Here is a 21,413-nt window from a genome sequence, read left to right on the forward strand (position 1 = left end):
AATGATTGCAAGAGTAATAAAAAATTAGTAAAAATAATTTCAAACAACAAACATGGAATGGAAGGAAAGAAAGGCAAACAAATATTGATTACTTTTAATACTTTAATGAAATAAAAGGAAAACTTCTTCGATTCCATAAAATATATATGAACGTGCATTTACCTTAAGAGTTTTGTTGGGAGTTAGTTCATTAGTTTCCTGATCCAAAGTAGTTACACATCCGGGAATATCTTTTGCGATCTTATGCAAAAAATCGACTTCGCCCGAGCAGGGACTCGAACCCCGGACCCTTGGATTAAAAGTCCAATGCTCTACCGACTGAGCCACCCGGGCACATTGGAACTAATCCAAGAATATTAAAAAATATATCAAAATATTTTGAAACAAAAAACAAGTAATGGAATAAAAATTAAATATTGTTAATAAATTAGCTCTGGTAGGCTAACAGGCAGAAGGAGGAGGCGCATGTATATATATTCTTGATCAGAACGAGCTCAGCCGGTCTAGCCATATCCGTCATGCCGTATGTTTGAGCTATCCTCGACTTGAGCACTCTTGTTTATTTCGTAGTTGTTTATTGATATTATTTTTTATGAATTATATATATTTTGTGATTCTTTAAGTATCTATTTTCCAAAAAATATATTAATTGTGAATTGAAATATTTGTCAGCTTTAAGGAAGTTCCGCCTTTGAGTGCTCTGCATTGTCACAATCTAAAAGATTTTCTGTTTATTCATTACCAGCCCCTATTTAAGCTGACTCTCTAAGACACGGTATAAACTGAATTGAGCCCATACGCTTAGGTAGTCATTAAAGTTGACTTTATAATAGCTCAATTTTTTCGACATGGTGAAAGTTAATTGAAAGCCATGCCACATCCAAGATCAGCGAGTTCTGCTGTGTGTTTATCTTAGACATAAGGATAATGTAATTTAATCCCTTCCAGTTAACAGCCGTGTAGCACCTATTTCGTAGCAGACTCAGTCATTTGCGAATCGAAGTGGTGGTAGGCGGCTGGGCTGTAAAGGTGCTGTGGATGCGGATTAAGGATACGGCAGCGTCGCAGAAAGGATAATTCGCCAACCGACAATGCTCAGACAAAGGTGTTTTGTTTTTATGACTTTGTAACTCCTTCGCCCGGTAGACGGCGACGATCCTTCTGAGGCGGCTGCCTTTGAGTTTGCGTCTGCTCGTGTTGGCGAAAGGATAATTTTACGATGGTTATACGCGCAGGCAATGACAGAGGCAGAGGCAGGTACCATGTCCAGCTAAGTGGACACAATAGAACGCCTATTCGCACTGCGAATCCGATGGCCAAAAGGAGTGACCGACCAGCTCTGCACAATTGTTTTGCCAAAGGCGGGCTTTATTTTGACTATTTAAAGGATTACGCTAAAGGATTGACTTTGCAACCTTGACTGCCGCCTCGTCTACATCGTCAGAAAACGCTCACGCCCACAATGAAGTTTTCCGCGAATCTTCAGAGCCTTCGCCTTGCCAAACCGTCCGAGTGCGGGTTTTATGGTTCGCGAATGAGTTAAAAGCGACCTTTGGGTTTTCAATAAAACGAATGACATAGAAAAACTCTTCGCTTCTCCGAAGGACGTCGAAGAGTTAACGTAACTCTTTCGCAACTTGCACGTAAACCTTTTACCACTCAGCTAGAAGTAGTAAAAAAGAAACAATCCACAAAACTGACTCCTAGAAAATTTCTAAAAAATCCACACGATAATAGCTTTAGACTTAATGTTAGCCAAGACTCTAGGTAGATATGTTATGTTAAAAAGACTTCGTGGGAAATTCTTATTATTTCTGTTATTGCAAAACTATCTTAAAAACTGATATTATTCATTTTGATATTGACCTCAGATGTATCATACTATTTTAGTTGAAATTTGTTTTACTAGAAATAAATATATTTTGTCAATATACAATTTTTTGGTTACGTCATTTGTAGGCTTTAACGATAAATCATGATCTGTGTGGATCTCTCTTCCAATTTTAGTTTGAGTTTGATAAATTTATAAATTATATCGTGCACAACAATTTTAATTCTGCTGCAAGTAGCAATTATTATTACACAAAAATCCAATCATGTATATTTTCATATATCATATTATCATATAGCACAGACTTAATTTTGTCTCATATTGAGCATGTGGACTAAAATTCAAACTGATGGATGATGACACTATCTTTACTTTGCGAATCCAAATACTTATAATTAAAATAATAAATATAGTTTTAAATTTCATTGTAAAACCTTTTTCCAATATATGTTGCAAGTTTTTCTTTTGAAACTTCAAAGTTATTTGTCAAAGCTGAGACGAGTTTGGTTAGAAAATACTCTTTACTCGAGTTTTGTTGTTAGATTATTCCACACTACGGCAAACCTTTTCATTTGTTGTAAAATCAAAATACGTGGCTAAGCCAGTAACTACCCGTGCTCATAGCTCTGTCGACTACCCACTGTCCACTTTGATCTAATGAGTCGTATAAATGCCGCCCGGCAAAAGGCATCGGCACATGGTTCTTGGGTTGCGTTGCCGATAGCTGTCAAGGAGAGCAATGAAAAATGACCAGTCAATGTCTCACTTCAATGGATGAGCAAACAGCGAGAGGCGGAAAGGCAGAAAGGCGGAAAGGCTGCGCCCTGCTCTCTGGTGGTGGAAAACAGCCAAAGCGACCAAAATGTGACACTTTTCCATTGCGAAAATAGTGCATTTTATAGAAAAGTCGCAGACAGCGGCGAGGGGAGCAGCAAATTGCAGCTGCTCAAATTTAGAGTCGATATCAAAAACATTTCTCTTCATTGGCTTAAGCTGTGCCAATTTTGGGTGGTTGCAAAGGATTCCTAATGATCCAAAAGTTCAGCAAACAACAATTTTTAAAAAAGTTGTTGGGGAAGAGCAAATAATTCATGGAGTGCATCAAAATTTTCCAAATTATGTTTTGTGTATTGAAGAATGTCAAGAGACTACGGACATATGTATAAAACTTGGTATGCTATGAAATAATAATAAAATATTGAGATTGTAATTCAATTGAAAACACTTCAGAAAAATAGAATTAATTTTTATATATTTTTAATATTCAATATTTAGTTTGTATATTATATATTTAAGATGAGGAAAATACACTAACTCTATTCTAAATTTAATAAATAATTCCAGATTTGTTAATTATATTTTTAAGAATTTCAATCAAAGATTTCTCATTTAATTTGAAGAAAAACAACATTTGATTTAGGTTTAGTTAAATTCGATAGATATATTTTAATAAATATTTAATAATCGACTTATGTATTAGCTGTACAATAGAAACAAAACATTCTTCAGTCTCCAAGTTGAGTTCGTGTTGCATTATCGATGCCTGGCCACAGCCCATGAGCTCAATGATAATCGAGCGCTCCAGGCAACTGGCCAAAGGCAGCCGAAAACAGAGAACAGACAGCAGGCAACGGGTAACCCATGGCCAGCCACTGGGTTTTGAGGTGTCGAGGAGCCGCACATGCGCACTCGGCCTTTTGCCCAAGTCCTGGGCACCGTAGGGAGTGCGACTGCGACGGCGACTGCAACTGCGACTGCGCAGCATCTCGTTAGACATTTGCGTGTCACCGGCAAATGGTCGAGAGTTCGTAGCGCGTTCGTTATGGTTGTGTGTTTGTATGTGTGCGGGTTCTCTTAGGGCAGATGATACAGCGCTTGGTTGGAGGTGTTCAGCTCTTGCTGTTGCTGTTGTTGCTGGTAGCTGCACTGCTGCTGCGTCTGTTGATGATATTGCGGTGTGTACTGCGCATCGTACGGCTGGGCAAAGTGCGGCGGTGGCGGCGACTGCTGCGGGTAATCATAGCTCTGCTGCGTGGCGGGCAAGTAGGCAGGATATGCGGCATAGGGCATGGCAGCAGCAGGCTGTAGATGTGGCTGTGGCTGTGGCTGTGTCTGTGGCGGCATAGCGGTGGCATCCAACGGTGCCAAGAGCGACGCATAGCCGGTCGTGGTACAGTGGTCGGGCGAAGCTTCGAGCGTGCGATCCTTTTTGGACTTCATGCGTCGGTTCTGGAACCAGATCTTGATCTGGCGTTCGCTTAGATTGAGCGCATGGGCAATGTCCATGCGTCGACGACGTGTGATATAACGATTGAAGTGGAACTCCTTCTCCAGCTCGAGCGTCTGGTAGCGGGAGTAAGTTTGCCGAGTGCGTTTAGAGTCTTTGCAATCTGAAATTATTGAAAGAAAAGCAGCAGAAAGTAAGTAACAGTTAAAAAAGGACAGTGAGGGTGTGTGTGTGAGAGAGAGAAGGAAAGCGATGCCTACCTGATGCGATGGTCTCCTCAATGTGCGACCAATTGAATTCGTTGCTGGAATTGGCAGCTGTCACAATGCGATGATTGATTTCATTTGACTTCTCGGCCGGCGACTGGGGTGGCGTGCTGATGGTGATGCCGATGCCGTCGACGGGCGTGGTGGCTGCTGGTGGTGGGGTGATGAAGTCGCCATGTTTGGCCTGCTTGCGGGGCGAGTAGACGTCCAGATAGTCCACATCTTCGCCGGTGCTGCGCTGCGGCGACATGTGCGTGTGCTGTGTGGAGGGCGTGGGCACGGCGTAGTCCTGCTCGTAGCAGGGCGACAGCTCGCCGGCGGAGCTGCTCTTGCTGGGCTTCTTCACGTGCTCGATCGTCGTGTAGAAGTAGTCGGGTGTGTACTTCAGCTTCTTTACGGGATTGGTGAGCAGGGCGCGCAGTGTGCTGGGTCGCTCCTCCACAGCGGCAATAATGTCTGCTGCGGATTCCTCGGCCTTGCGCTTGCGGCTCTTAACTGGAGCAGGGGAGCTGGTTTCAATGACTGGCTCTGCAATTGTGGGCACTTGGTACTGAGGCACTGCGTCAAGAGTGGGCAGGCACAATGGTTGATCCTGATGTTGTTGCTGTTGCTGCTGATGATGGTAGTTGGCATAGTAGCAGCTCTCGCTGTAGCTCTCCTGGCTGTAGTGGGCATAGCTGCTGCCCTGATAGGTAGCTGGCTGCCAGCCCTGGCTGCTCTGATAGTAGCTGCTGCTGCTGCTCGTGTTGTCGTAGTATGTGGGTGGCAGGGCGTGGTGGTACATGTTGTACATGCTGTCGGCATAGTAATGTGTGTTGGTGGCTGCCATTGCGTCTGTCTGTTGTCCTGTGAACGAAATGAACGATGTGTGCGCGACGCTGCTGCGTTTGCGAATGAGCTGCTCTGCCTTGTGATCCTGCCTTAATATAGCCAAAGTCGAGCTGCGAGGCTGCGCTTGATGTTTGGCACACGCGCTCGTCATAGCGCATAAATATCCCTGCGCATGACACTTTGACACATGCTGCGCGCCCTACCCCTCCAGCCAGGACCTTGCCAGATTTATGGCTCGCAGGGGTAGCGCTGAGTTTATCCGGCCCGGCGAACGGACCGTTTATCCGGCAAAGAGCGAATGCTCATAGAGCGGCCTACCTGCTGCGCCTGCTTATTACCTACCCATCGCGCCCATTATCATCGCGAGTTGCTGCAAGTTATCCGAGCCTTTCCCCTGCGCCGAGTCGTGTCCTTGAGCTGCCTTGAGACGTGCGCTGGACGTCCCACAGGCGCGTAATTAAGTCGAGCCTCGGGTAGGTGGGCGAGCGGGACGGCGACTGGTTCGCTGCCCTCCTCTAATTGCAATAATCATAAAGACATAAACAGAACTGTAAACTGTAAACGTTGCTAAAAACGGTTGGCACAAAAGGCTTTTCCTTTTGCCCGTTTAGCGACAGCAGCAGCAGCAGCAGCAGCAGCAAATTCGTCAAAATTTCTCCGGCCGGCAATGAAGGGAAACGAAGCTGCTGCCAGTTGTTCCAGGAATCGTCAAGGTATTCGCTTCAGCTAAGGCATCGGTGCTTGATTAGCCCTGGACTTGCAACTGGTTGCGTATATCAAGGGAAAGGCGCAAAGGCTGCGAAAGGATAATATTGCGCGTGCTTCTACCCATTCCATTCCATTCGCAGTCCTATTTTAAGCAGATCCTTTGTTGCGTCGCGTGTTGCGCTTTTTGTTTGCTCGCGAGGGTTTTCCTGCGGCCTGGGCAAGTGCCCCGAAACAGACTCTTGCGCATATTTGTATAGCTGACCCGTAAGCCGCTCAGCTAAATTGACTGGCCGAAAGGCGAGTTTACACGACTTCTCTATCCGCTTAGCCAGCAGAAACATAGAGGAAGTTGAGGCAGCTACAACCACCCCCGACTCTGATCTAAGGCCCACCCTCCGCACCCCTATCAAACGATATCTATAGATTGGCTGGCATATGTGTGCAGTTTGTGCATGTGCGAATTGTGCGGCTACCCTCTGCTGCTCTTGCTCCTGCCTCTGGCCCTTCCGCTGCCCCAAACTGCGCTCGGCATTTGCTCTACCACTCCCATTGTTATTGTTGCTGCGGCGCGCACGTTCGCTGACAGCCGGGCAAAAATTTATGGCGTTTTTCAGCTTGACAGGCCGCTGCGACCCACGACCCACGACAACCCACTTTATATACACACTCTCCGTACTATAGATATGGCATATCGATGTTGGTAACAAATAAAGCGTTTTTTTCTTGCTTGTTGTAAAAGGGAATTTGGGTTGAGCTGTAAAGAAAATATGTGTCATAAAACTGCTATTTCTACATTCTTTATAAACATAGTTAAACACATATGCCTCTAAAAAATAAAATCTTAAGATGAGCCAATACTTTCGACTGAAAGATATGTGTATAAGTTAACAGAGAGGCTAATGAATTGATTTTGTAATAAAAGATTTATTGAATCTCATGATTAGTATCAGCTGCTATAAGAATATTTACTTAGGAATAATAAAATCTTCTTAATAATATTATTTTCTATATAATATAATTAGCTTTAATATATGTTGAGCACTTCATTTAATCTAATATTGCGCAGAATCCTTGCCTGCTTTTCTCTGCAGCTCTACATGTTCGACTCAATCTACTTAAGCAATTCATCAGTTTGCCAATTGACTCCACCAAATCATTATTTTGCGATATTTTACAAGTTTATTGAATCAGGTGCAGTTTAAATTGGCAGTCACCGCAGACACTCAATGCTTCGTTTCTGGGCGATTGAGTTTTATCACCCAAATGTTCTAAAGTCTCGTTGAAATACTTGGAAAAATAAAACGATATGCTGGCCAAATCTGATTGCGAGCCGAAGTCAAGTTTTGGCAACAATAATTGAGTTGTAAGGCCCACAGGCGAATGCTCCGACCACAACACACCCCGTTGCCCGATGCCAGGGGACGAGCGTTCCATGCGTTTTTATTGCCGAATTAATAAATTACCTTGACAGTGGAATCGGGTCCATCCCATTGTGCGAGCGTGCCGCATCGTCTACCCCATCCTTCTTGCTGCCTGCTGCATTCCAAGCAAAGACTCATCCCCTTGCATTTTCATGAGGGTAACAGCCAAAGTCTGGCAAACGCTGGACATTGAATATATATATATATATATAGATATACACATATTTATATATATCTGTATGTATGCGTGAGTTTTTATCAATGCTCTGGAAGGTGAAACAGGCACGCGCCTGAAGTAGGCGAATGTGTTAATACCCAGCGATGAGCTGTTAATATCATCAGCTGCACGCAGGGAAACTTTAATTATAATCATATAATACCGATGATAATGGAGAAGCATCCATAAGTATGCGCACTTCCAAGGTATTTGATTACGATTTCTATTTGGATTTCTTCAAACTTCAAAGGATTTCACATAATATTATAAATTGGCATTGGAAATTTGGGTTTCCCCCTCGGTGCTAGAGCATTACACAACACAAGTATCGCTTAAGATACTCCAAATCGTGCGATTGTTTGTTTGTTTGTTTACTTCTCTTCGCTGGCTTCGTTTACTGGGCCTAGGGTCACACGCTGTGTCTTTGAAGTTGGATGGCTGAATCTCCTCTGGGAGTCGCAGATAGCTCATTGCTCATTACGCCGTCCCCAAATGCTAATTGTGCGGCAACAACAACAGCAACAGCAACAGCAACGATCGACAACATCGCCACTCATTATCAGACCGAAACATGCGACGTCAAGCTGCGTATAAAATCAAAATAGCTGAGAGAAATAATCAACAACAACAAGAAAACAAACAAGGAAAAGAAAGATTTATCTTTCGGAATGTCGAACGATATATACCCTATATCTTAGATCTTCAATCTAATCGAAGGTAAAATTCTTATGCAAAAAAGCCTAAATAATGAAATCTTAACTAAAAACAATGTTTATTGACTCTTAAAATCAAAATTCTCTGCTTCCATGACAGCCTTATAATATTACTGTTTGCTTAACTTAGCATTTAAAGTATTCGAGTTCTCTAAGCAAAACGAGTAATCCGTGGGTTATTTAGTTCCATCCAGACGTAGCGACTTAGCGATAATACCCCATGCGCTGTCAGCATATATCAAAGCCAAAACACTTGAAGTGCTTTTTTAGTCAGTTTTATATATAGTATAAGCGTCAGAGCGTCTAATCTGAACGCAGCGTGAGTCTTTCGCTGTATACCGATTCGGATGCCCATCCAAAACCTTAGACCAATCCTAGACCGCTGAAATGCCATCAATTTGATTGCCTCAATCACCGCCCAATTTGTGAAAAGCGAGAGGAAGAAAAAGAAAATTATTCAAAATGTTGTTTGATTTACCAATTAAGATGCACACGTCTCGACTCGGGCTGTGAATATATTCATTTATATTCAGGCCCAGGCGCTGCAGGTGCTGGCAAGCGATCGTCTCAGTCCAGATGAAGTAATTTTCAGCTTTGGCTACTCGCTTGCCACATTCGGCATGCCTCATTCGGCTGCAGGACAATTTCACTGACCTTGATGCTGCCAAAGTCCAGTCGAGGCCAGTCGACTCGATGCTGAATGAGCGAATAGGAAAAGCCAGCGTGGGTGAGCTGACCTTGGATAATCACGAACGATCCGAATGGAATCGAAGCGATCAGAGCTCGGCACCAATCAAAGTCAAGGCAGTTTCTAAGTACCTCTCCTGTGTGCTGTGCTCCTTTTTACGCTGTGTGTACAAACATTCGCTCAATGCGTCACGCGTCGCCTTCGTCCTTGGCCATTCGTCTTCGGCTTCGTCGTCGTTGTCGGCTTCTGTTCTCTTTATTTGGCTGTCGTTAGGATATTTAAACTCAATGTCATCCTGCCTGCACTGTCATCCTCCAGAGTGTGTTTGCGTTCGTGTTGACATTTCCCTGGCGCATTAATTGCTTCTGTCACACTTATTCGCATTGTTTCGCGCTCTCCATAATGAGGTGCTCGTAAAGTCGTTGCATTGGAGTGAATTATGCATTTACAGTGAGCTCTCGCTTTGTTCTTTTTTATGGCCACACATGAATTGTGCGACAATCTCTCGACAATGTTAACACCTTCTTCTGTATGGCAATGAATTTACACAATTGCAGAAGAGAACAAACACATTTCCATTATCATCCATCCATGGGAATGAGATGTTCATTCTGCATTCTCCATAATTTCTCCAAAAATTTTTAAATATGATTACAGCATCCTTATCGTTGATTATCTTAGAAATATTACTCCTAGTATAGCGTATTGATAGTAAATATTTTTCAAAGTTTACAAAAGGTCTAAACCTAAAACTAAATAGCTTTCAATGACTTTCATCGAGTTAATTTTCTAAAAATTTCCGAATGATATTTTACTTTGAAATCGTTTTATTTGACTCTTTATTCTTCTATTTGTAATTACATTTTGGCAATTTCTTCTCGGATACTTCTAAGTCTTGTTTTTCAATCAAATACATTCTATTGATGTGTTCATGCGCAGCATCGAACTGCCTTTTAAAGTTTCGAATGCTTCTCTATGTTTTCGAAAAACTTAACTAAACTCTGTAAACTACTGCGAGAAACTACCATTAAAACTCACTTCATAATATATATTTTTATTTTTATATTATTATTATTATGTTATTATTGTTATTTGGTATATTATTATATTATTATTTATTATAATTATATATATTATTTTCTGTTGACATTAACATATATTTTTTGCAGCATCAAAAAGATTCGTTTTGAATTTTATATGTCTTAAATTTTAAATTTTATATGTCTTAAAATTGAATGCTATTTTATTTTTGAGTTCTTTAAGATTTAATTTTCAAACTCTTGCATTTGATACTTTGATATTCCTATTCAGACTGACAAAAGAGAATATTTGTTTCTAGTCTTGCATTTCGTTGAGTTAAAACAATATGTTAGGAATTGGAATTACCTAATGTGTGCTTCGTATCGAGAGCTAATAAGTATTGCTTTCATTAACAACGTACTATGGAATACTATGGGCCACCCGCGAGTTCTTTGTAAATTTCCAATGCGATTTTGCTGACGAGTCGTACGCCCGGGAATCGAAGTCGCGCGCGTTCGACTAAATTCAGCGAATTTCTTGATGGCGATCGCCAGTTCGCAGTTGAAGCGCAGAAGAGCTGTGTCCTAGAGAACTCTACTGGCCATCATCAGAGTTTGGACTGCATATCGCCCCCTGCGGACTGTTTTATAGTTTTACGACGTGGCAATAATATTTCCGCCTTGGAAACCAATTGCGCTTTGCTAGCGAAGGATACGTGCGCAATTAAGACGTTTAAAGACCCATGACACGGTACATTTACATTCCATAAACAGTCGAGTCGAGTCGAGTCGCGCGAGCCGCGTCCTTCGAAGTCCGTCAACAAGACATCATTTTACTGCGAGACACACGCGTCGCTCTGCTCAGGTAGGCCTTGATTGACCAGTCGACCAGGCGAAGGGATTCTGTTTACTCTAAACAAAGTTTACGCCTGCTCCCGCCCCTGTCGAATGCCCAAGCACTCCTATATTTAAGAAATGCCCGTTTAAACAAAACTCAAAACACTATTTTTATTACTTTTACTGCACAGGGAATATACTTTGCAATACTATTAATCGAAGTGCGATTAATTGCCCATAAAATCTTTGATTCCGAATATATGTACCTATTTAGCTGTCTTAGTATATAACGAAGACTCGTATGGCTTTCAATATAATACCTTACATCAAGTGGACGACATGTAACATACATGAGCTTAGTTGTCAACAAATACCAAACGTTAAGAAACAAATACTGTCGACTCTAACTTCAGTCCTCATAAACTGTATGATTATAAGTAATATTGATCTTGTAAGTAACTCAACAGCGAAACTACTGCAATAAAGGGCATCACTATTAGAGCCTTTAGTGTATGCAAAGTCAGCAATCTTCACTATCCACTATGATATTGCGACTCATGTCAGAAGACAATTGTAAGCCTTACCAGAAACTCAGCTTACAAGAATATAAAATAACCCAAGGTGAATAAATAAATATATATATATTTAGATTGTTTATAAGCGGAATTACAGAAAATTCCAATTTATATTTAAATTTTGTTAAATTCCGTGTAATACACAGAAAGTGAGATGCTGATCCCATGAAGTATAAATATTCTTGATCAGAAGAAATTTAGCATTGTTGATCTAAAAACTTTTAAGAACTTAAAATATTTAATTGTAAGTCCTCTCATAGTACGCACAAATCCAGTCTGGCTTACATTTTTTATACCTGGGAAGGATGATTATGCAACCTTCAAGTTTTAGTTTTATAAGCTTATTCTTTTAACTCAGTGAAATATATATACTAAAGATCTAATCCTTAATTTCCTTTACAGATAAGGCTAACTATTTCAAAAATTTTATGCTGACCAATTTATTAGACTGGACGCTGTCCTAACTAAGTTCCCGCTGGAATCTGATCGACTCAGGAAAGGAACGAGCTAGTATTCCTAGAGGTACTGCTCCATACTCCGACTCTACTGGGAACCATAAGCAATGTTGATATTAATAAGTAATGCAGAGGGCATTCTTTGTCAGAAGATCAATTAAGCAAATAAAGAATTATTAACTTACATAAATAAGGCATTTTTTTACTTACATACTCAGCTGTCAAAGTTTTCCATATAATAGGTTTTATATCTTTTAATTAAATTTCAATGTTGTTAAAAATGTCTTTAATAAATTTTCACTAGAATCGAGAGGCCTTTGTTTAAAGCAAGCCACACTTTTTGATGATTTCCAGAACTCTGCGGCATCGTAGATATTTCGCAGAGGTAGGTTAAGCAAAAATTGTAACAAATATAACTTAGTGTTTACAGCAAAGTAAGTGATAATAAGAATTCGCAGAACTTTCTGCAGAGTCATAAAGATTTCGCATCTAAACTCGAGCACGGAACTGGCGAAACAAAAGTCTGCCGCAAAAACTGGGTAAGTTTTTAGGAAATGTTTAAGCAGCCAAGAGAAAGAATAGCAGAGTCGCAAGAGTGTGGGAGGGAGAGAGAGAGGGAGTGTGACCTGGTAATTTAAATTAGAGCAATAGGCGACAGGCATAATTGTTGGCGGAAGACAGGCAACTAATCCCCGGACTTAGGCGCATATTGTGGAATATTGTGTAAGAGGTGCGTAAGGACCTGCCTGCAATCTATTGACTGGGCTCGTGGGCGTTGCTCCGGGTAAACAATCGAGTGTCAACAATTGAACAATGCAAAGTAGAGCAATTTGTGTTCAGCGGGCGGCTTAAAGCCAATACTCGCATCTATTATGCAAGCCCATCCGTTGCATAGACTTGCATAACCGGGCACGTCCTTGAGCGCGAGAGTCGAGGCGAAGATTCGCAAAAAGGATCGGGATCAAGTTCGCTCTGTGCAGTATCTGGGCCATGGCCCTGCTACAGTTTTCGCGGCTACCAACTAAGGTCTACGGTCGGAAACTCGAGCACGGCCGCGACCGTCAGGCAGCTCAATAAAGATTTATTGGGTCTGAGACGCGGTTGTAAAGCGATAAACTCATAAATCCGTAAAAACTTTTGTACGTCCTGCATTTTAAATGGAAAATGCGAGGGCAAAAAATGAGGTCGACAACGAAAAAATGCTCAATTTTTTACACAATGGCAAAAATGCGCGACAGAAAGCGAATTCGGTCTAAAACATTTTTATTGCATATCTTTTTTATTGTACCAAGCGCATATTACTGTTCCATTTTTTTCTTCCGGTCACAGAGGTTTTCTCAAAATTAAACTAGAACTGAAACATTTTTTGTGTGCTTTATTTTTTGTTTGTTCCACATTTTTACAGCGACTTTGGTAGAAACTGACTTTATGGTAGTCAAGGTCTAGACCTAGAATTCGAAAACTGTCACAAAATTTTTTTGTTTCTTTATTTTTTTCAGGCTATTCCGTTCCTTCTCCGAAGAGAAGGAGGCTACGAAGTCCAGCGGCGAAGATAACTTGACAACATTTGGGAAATTAGGCAACACAAAGGCAGACAAAAATCCGGACTAGAAAATGAAAATGAAGAAGCTATGAGCAAAATATGTATAGTATGAAAATTAAAATGACAAAATATATTTTTTATCTTAAAGTATCTGTCTAACTAAAAGTGGGCAATATTAAGTTTCTAAACAGAGCGTATATTTGATATATATATATATATATCTATATGTAGAGAAAGAACGTGCACGTTCGCATGGCTAATTGAAAGGTTATACTTATTAAATATACATATTCTTGGCTGTTTATAAATAACTCTTCTAGTAGCACACATATCGAGTTATTCATACAATAGACAGGCCTCAGGCCGCACAACAACAATGTGGCCGCATCCTCGCTAGCTTTGTTCTTAATGCCGTCGCCGCAGAATATTTTGTTATTTCGAAAATGAGAACGACATGCGAAAAATCTGTGGTCGGTTTAGTTTAAATGGGCCGTAAATGATAATTTTAATTTTTAATCAAACATATGTACACAAAATCAGCGCAGCATAAAATGATTTAAGGGCAGAGCCAGAACCAAGAGCGGACCAACTTCCACAGGCCACAGCAACTCGTCAAAGAGACCGCCAAAACATATGCCGGGCAGCGAGCGGTGCGCCGCATGACTTTATTTCACTTTTGGCATAGCTTTTGGGATCGAGAAGTGAATTTTATATACGCCTGCAAACGAACACAGCGCCAGCTGGCGTACAATATAGTAAGCATCAACATCTAAATTTGCAAATTGTTGTTGCAAATTGGCTTGGTATTCCCATTGGAACTCACATTTTCCGGCTCTCACTCAATTCCATTTGACTTTGTCCGCCTAGCAAAGACAACAACCATGATGGACAAGGAACTTTTGTTTGCAGCAAGCAGTGTGGCCTGTTATTTCAACTGCTTGATAACAAAAACACTGCTTGAGAGGCGCAAAGCATTATTATAATATTTTCCTTAAAAAAATTAGACAAAAATAAGAAATGATATATGAATTATTTGGTTTTTTGTATTATGCGGAAAATAATTAAAGTAATGTAAATGTGTTAATCCAAGTTAAAAAATATATAGATATATATATATATATATATATATATATATATATATATAGATATATATTTAATATATTTAATTTTATAAATATATATTATACTCATAACAAAATAATTTTAGTTACACAAATATGCCTAGGAAATCTGTGAATAAAATGGTTAATTAACTATATTAAATACGTATCATGTTTTAAGTAAAAATGCAGTTGAAAATATTTAAATATATAATTGCTTACAAATATTCATAACTATTGTGTTATGGACTTTAATGAGCGTGAAATGAATATGATAATAAAAAATTAATAAAATAAAATTAAATAAAAAATACCTAGACAAATATATATAATACTGATTGACTTTAGTTCAATTATATTAACAGACCAACTTGAAGCCTCCAAAGCTGATAAGAATTGGTTAGTTTTCAAGTTTGCTTGATTTTGTTTGATTTCGAAGCCGTTCATTAATTCAACGCTTGGACCAGACTCTTTCAGCTACATATGCTTCATTCATTACATTTATTACAATGCCTTTAGCAATCACTCCTTTTCGGCTTGCTCTCAATTACAAATCATGAATGGGTTTTCGGAACCACACGCAATACGCTGAATAAATAAGTATCTATATACCTTTGTATATGCATATGTGTGCGTACATAGGTGCTTTAGATCTACCATTGTGCGGAGCTTCAAAGATATCCGACATTTTGTTGCGGGTCGCGTGAGCCGCAAAGTTTGCGGCGCTCGTGTGCGAGCGTATCTACAGTTGTGGCTCAATTAAAGTTTGAGCCAACGAAAGCCGCACAGTGTATGTGGCGCAAGTATACAAAAAGTATCTGGAAGATACAATTATACGCACGCGATTCGTCAATCAGAACGACATTTTTCTTTTATTTGTTCTCTCGCCATTAAAAAAAAATAAAACAACAAAACAAAACGAGGCAAAAAATGGTAATAAAAGTGCCGCAAAGCAACGTTTCCTACCTTTTTTTTATGTCATTAATTACATTTGTTTTGCTGTGTTTGTGTTTGCGTTTGCGTTTGCATTTAATGTTTACGCCCTTCCTAAGACAATTATAATTCAGTTACACGACTTCTCGACTCGCCGTCTCGCTCCCACTCTGTATCAACGTCTCACTCTGCTGCAATGGCGACAAAAAGACATTCGGATTTTGTACACGAGGTAAACTAATTAATTGATTGATCGCCACGATCACCCGCTACATCACGCGAATTAATATTATTCAGTTTAAAACTGACTTAAAGTCGTTTTCACCACAACTAAAAGTTGTCGCGCTGTAATGGCCTCCATTTGTTGTCGACCAAACAAAAAAGTCAGCAAGATCCTTTTGAGATCTTTATCGGCTTCGAAAACCGATAGCCGCCTCCTTGGCCCTGGTCGGGCCCAACTCCAGCTCCAGCTTCAGCTTGCCTCAACTCCAGCCCCGATCGCAGAATGAATCAGTTGCCGCTTGTCACAGATAATGTCAATGGATCGCATAACTCAAATCAGAGTCGCGGCCCGGGCTCTGGGCCCAGCTCACATGTGCGCCGTCGGCCCCAAATTAATTGAGCTGTTAAATGTAAGTCTCCACGAAATGAAAGGGAAAAATTAAAGTTGACAACCTAATTAATATTTAGCTCGTTTGCATGTAAGCAACCAAGAAAGTCCCTAACAGTCCAACAGGTTTAACAGGTACCCCAATACGAGGTAAAACTAGATATATTCCATCATTTAGGAATGTGCTGAAGAGTTTCAATTTCTGCTTCTAGAGATTTTTTTTACAAATAATAAATAATTTAGTTTAGCTCTTGTTCATATCGCCATCGTCGAAATTTCCCCAGAGTAAGAGCTAGATGGCTTGTCTAGTATTATATTCAAAATTAATTAATTAAAATATATTATACCTTTAAATATATATATATAAATACCTAAGATATCTGATCGATTGATGAATAAAGGATACATTTTAAATTTAGTCACAGATGGCAAGCCTAAGCCTTGCTTAAAGATCTATTGGAAACCCTATTTAGCATGTTTTGCGTATTCATCAATTTTTGGCACGCATTATCCTGCAACAGTTGACGAATGTTAAGCAATTAGTCAATATGATTTCCACTCAATAATTTTCCACAATGCCAAAATGGGTGCGAGATAAACTTGTATGCCGAAATATGGGAATTTGCATAAGTGAAAACTGCAGAATGTTCAAAAAACTAGAAATAAGAAATTTTCATTCAAGGGAAGCGTGAAGCTCTGAACTGGACAGACTGTTCGCTATATTCATATGAATCTAACTGTTGTTATTATATTGCCATTCCTGACACTCGTGGATACGCGTCCTGGACCCAGGGCCAACGAGAGCCAGTTCCCTGGCTCTACCTCTACGCAACACTGCGTCGTCGCCGTTGCCGTTGCCGTCGCAGCGCTGTTTGTAACAGTCTGATTTTGACATTGACGAATTCGTCGCCATTTATCATGAACGCCCATAAGGGAGGCTCTGGAACAGGCGAAAAGGATACTCGGAGTGCGCACGCTGCAGGCAGCCAGGCCAACAGGCTGACAGTCTGACAGTTCCATAGTCCGTCAGTCCGACAGTCCCTCAGCTCGTCAGTGCTTCAGTCAAGCAGCGCCAATGCCATCTTTCTATCTAGCTGACGGTCTGATTCTCTGACTGTCCCACTGTCTGACAGCATTCCGTCAGAGCTGTCAGTGCGACGTTAGCCATCATCGGCGTTGAAATTTTCATTATATTTTATTCACGTAGCGATGCGTGGAACAAATCTAAAATACCCCCGCAATTTGCCTAGCCTATCAACCGAAGCGTGTAATTAAAATGTTTTAATATACGCGTATATATGAAATAGCAAAGTATTCTCAACACCAGACGGTTATATTCCACATTTCATGTAAATAAAGAACTCGCATCATGCACCCATGAGCTCATAATTAGGGAAAATATTTCGAATTATAAAAATGTTGGAATTGTAATAAAAATCGGACGAATAGTTAAAATATTTTATTCCATCTTTAGATATTTAAAAAATGGGATTTTAAGAGTTTAGAAATAAAATATATTTATATATATATAAATATATTTTATATTTTTATTTTACAATATTATAAATTAATATTGGATTATATAAAGATTTTAAAATGGACGTGCACTTTAAACATGAACACTAAAGAAATTTTGTCTGAGCGCAGTCTAAAATAACTTAATTATCAGGGGTACAACCCTTAAGAATTACTTATAAAAAAGTATTCAAAAATTATTTAGAAAAAAGCTTTTAAAATTTGTCAATAAATAAAGGAAAAAAATAATAATTTTATTTCTTTATATTTTTGATTTTAGGTGATATAATTCGATAGATAGATATAGATACTCCATTCTGTATGTATGCAGGTTGCTTCCGCTTTGTATTGCTTAGTTATTTTTTAATGAGATTGACATTAGATTCAGCGAGTGTGTTGCAAGTATTTATCTAAATATAAACAGCATCTTCAATGACAATATAAGCAGAAAGCTAAAAACAACAACATTTCATTCGGGTGGCAAAAACAAAATACTCATATCCATGTCCAGGCGGATGTCCACTTCCATCCGGTGCGAGTATTTTGACAAATAGCTCGATTGGACATTGAAACATTTTATCTGGCATGTCGTCGATGCCACGGGCGAGTCGAGGATGAGGAGGTTCTGTACGGGCTTTGCGTGGGTCAATGCGTGGCATTTTGGTCATTTATATGAACACTCGTCCTTTTTCATTGCCAGTTGGTGTCTCTCTTGTTCAGTGGGTGTGCAGGGGGTGTGTGTACTGGTGTCTGTGCACATGTGTATGACGGGGCTGTGCACAACCCCCAAACGAAAGGCCGCCTTCGGGAGCACATCATGGCGAATGACAGATTAGCAAAGTCCCAATGGACATTTGTAACCGAACTGCAAAATGCCCAATGCCCAATGCCGGGCCAGGGCTCCAGCAGTTGGTTAGCAATGGCGATGGCGATGAGACTGGGACACAGCCGCGCCACTGTAATTTAAATTGCGAGCATCGACGCAATTTTGAACATGTCCCCGGCAACCACATCCACCTACGGTCATATCCACATCCACACAACCACAGCCTCCCACACGGAGTCTCCAGAGACGCTGGACGCTTCTTATCGGCACTGATTACTTTCTAATCCGTGCAGCATCAAGCGCACAAGCGTTGACATAAACAAATGACCGCCGGTCAATGGCAGACCTAGATAGGAGGCGATGCAGGATTTCGGATTGGGAGTTGGCCATAGGCTGGACAGGGAACATCAAACGGTACGACAGAGTGAAAGGTATTAATTGCTAACGCCGGCAGCCAGGTAGGCCGATGGTATGGTATGGTATAATGGCGACCAGAGACAGGTTGCTGCTGCCAGTGGTGGGTGAGATGTGTGAGTGTTTTTAATGTGAAAGCGATTGAGCAAATCTCTCGTCAAACTGCCCTCCACTGGCAGGTATAAATTCTTTAGTTATTGTGCTCGAAGTGGGCATAATTATTTTGATGTTGCTTTGCAATTAGTGTTCGATGAGCCAACACCCCCTGGCTCCATTTCTCTCTCGCTCTCTCACTGTGAAGTCGCCGCTGTGAAAAAGGGAAAGTGAAAAATTGCATTTTATGCGTGACTGGCTCAGTGAGGAAATTACGCACTTATTTGTTAATCGAAAAGTGAAAATGTGAGCTCCGCTCGCCCAAATAATTGGACTCATTGCCCAGAAGTAACAGAAATGTATGTTAATACGGGACAGGGTAATATATAGCATAGTACAAGCATATATATGTAAGTATGTGCACACATAATTTCTAATTGTTTGATAAGAGTATCTAATATTATTAGCTTCAAGACTGCTAATTCCTATGCTTGAATAGTTAGAACTATTTTAACATGCAGAGGAAGACGCTCAGCATATTAGATATTATATGTTTATTATATATTTATATGATTATGCCAGTTATACTAGAGATTTGAAGCATTAGAAACTGTCAAGGCACAAAGTTTTCTCTCAATATTCGATGACTGAAATATATATTTATAATTTTGACAATTCTAACTATTCTTTTTAATAGTTTTGGGGTATTATTGCAGGAGCTAGTTGTTTATTTTCATCAGAGTATTGAAATATTTTAACTAAGGTGTTTCTCAAACAGGTTTTAAATAGACTAACCTGTGCCTCTCTAATCCTTTAAATTTATTTTAAAACAATTATGATTTGTCACTGAGTTTTATGTTGACTAAATCCATTTTCCTTATTGCCTTCTTGTTCTTGCCTCCTAGGCCTGCCTTTTGGCGATTCTCTAACAACATACGTTATCTTTACGATTCGAATTAGGCAATAGAATAGTTCGAGAAGTATAGTTTGATTTTTTAACCCATAAATCCCCACAACAGGCCAAACTCTGTCTGCAAGAATTTTCTAATAGATACTAAATAAAGGATGTGGCATTGAATGGTTTGGCACAAACAACTATTATAAACTAATTAACTGAAATACATATTTGAAGTTGTCTATTCATAAAATGAAAACGTGAGAATAGTAACTAAATTAATTAACATTGGCCAAAAGAATATTATAATACTTCGGAGAACTCAAGATCTTTAAGCCATTTTAGTCATGATAGTAAGGCAGTTATATACAATATATCCCAATTCACATTTCAGTCCAAATGATCAGCAAAGCATGTTGATCAGCAATTAGAGAGTGGACCTATATTTATAAATATGTTGGGTGGCAACACTTTAGTTTCACCTAGGACAGAACGCAACGTTGTTGGGCCTGTTGAGTGATGGCCGCGACTCTCGTTGACGAGCACAACAAATTTCATTGCAACGTCTCATGCTATCAATGTCGGCAATATGTCAAATATAACAGCAGCAGCAGCAGCCGTCAGTAGGCAACATGGATGTGGCTGTGGTAATGGCAGCAGCAGCAGCAACAGCAGCAGGCGCACGTGATGCTAAAATAAAAATAAAAATAATACGTCGCAACAGGGGCAAATGAGTCGGTGGAAGTTGCAGAGGCAGCGCCATGAAACCGCGCCATATGCCGAAGCCCAAGCCCAGGCGCTGGCCAAAAAAGGCGTATCAGAATTCCCCATTCGAAATGCAATGCAAGCGAGCACAAATTAATAATGTCGACGACGCGTCACAGCCATACTGTTGCAGATACGAACTCACACATAGACAAATACCCAGATACACAGATCCAATTGCAGTTGCAGATCAAAGACAGGCACTGGCTGCACTCTTCCGTGGACTGTCACCTCGGCCAAAGGAGCGACATTTTCAGAACTCAGCCGTTTTCATTTTGATTTTGATTAAAGATGTGAAAAAATACATCAAAATATGTTAACTTCAATCTCTTTGATAAAGCGACAAATTTAATAACATAAAATAATAAAAGATAAAGCCAAGACGAATCAGTCAGTAGCTGATGATAGAACTAGGATGTTGTTGAAATAGGCTGGTTAAACTTAAAATTAAATTTATATAAATAATATTTAGATCTGTCTTCATTAACATAGTGACTCTACAAAATATTGCTTTTATCAAAGAAGTCTGGATATTCGAATTTTACAATTAACATGTTTGACGCTAGCTTTTAAGGTTGCCTTTGACTGATGGCATTGCTGATGCTTTCGTCTCGGTTTCTCTGAATGAAAGGAATAGGCTAACAAATGGCATACACAATTCTATATTATGTGAGAATTGTGTGAGAAACAACCGGAGAGAGAAGCAGCGACAACAACAAAACGAACAGAAAGAAATGATTTGAATGAAACAACTGACAACGCGCGCAACTCACTGACATTGAATAAAGACAACAACAACAACAACAACAACGAAAGCAACAATAAACTGAAAATTAGATTAATTTGGGCAATTTGAAGTTTTGTTGTAATGAGTTTTGGTCAGCCATTTGGCTTTGACATTTCATTGTTGTCTTCATTCCGAGGGTCGTTC

General features: G+C 40.0%; 1 protein-coding gene and 1 non-coding gene across 2 annotated transcripts; both read right to left on the reverse strand.

The window, feature by feature from the left end:
- Positions 1 to 260: 260 nt before the first annotated feature.
- Positions 261 to 333, reverse strand: Trnak-uuu. The gene has a single exon. It is a non-coding gene; the product is annotated as a tRNA-Lys (tRNA).
- Positions 334 to 3,316: 2,983 nt separating this feature from the next.
- Positions 3,317 to 5,153, reverse strand: LOC111595189 (segmentation protein fushi tarazu). Its single transcript, XM_030222757.1, has 3 exons — positions 4,949 to 5,153; positions 4,319 to 4,879; positions 3,317 to 4,221 (listed from the first exon to the last, which is right to left on the reverse strand). The coding sequence occupies exons 1-3, from the start codon at positions 5,151 to 5,153 to the stop codon at positions 3,686 to 3,688; spliced, it is 1,302 nt and encodes a 433-aa protein (XP_030078617.1). The 3' UTR covers positions 3,317 to 3,685.
- Between the last annotated feature and the right edge of the window lie 16,260 nt (positions 5,154 to 21,413).

The sequence above is a fragment of the Drosophila hydei genome, unplaced genomic scaffold (genome assembly GCF_003285905.1).
Source record: "Drosophila hydei strain 15085-1641.00,03,60 unplaced genomic scaffold, DhydRS2 tig00000063-arrow-pilon, whole genome shotgun sequence".
In the NCBI taxonomy this organism is placed as follows: domain Eukaryota; kingdom Metazoa; phylum Arthropoda; class Insecta; order Diptera; family Drosophilidae; genus Drosophila; species Drosophila hydei.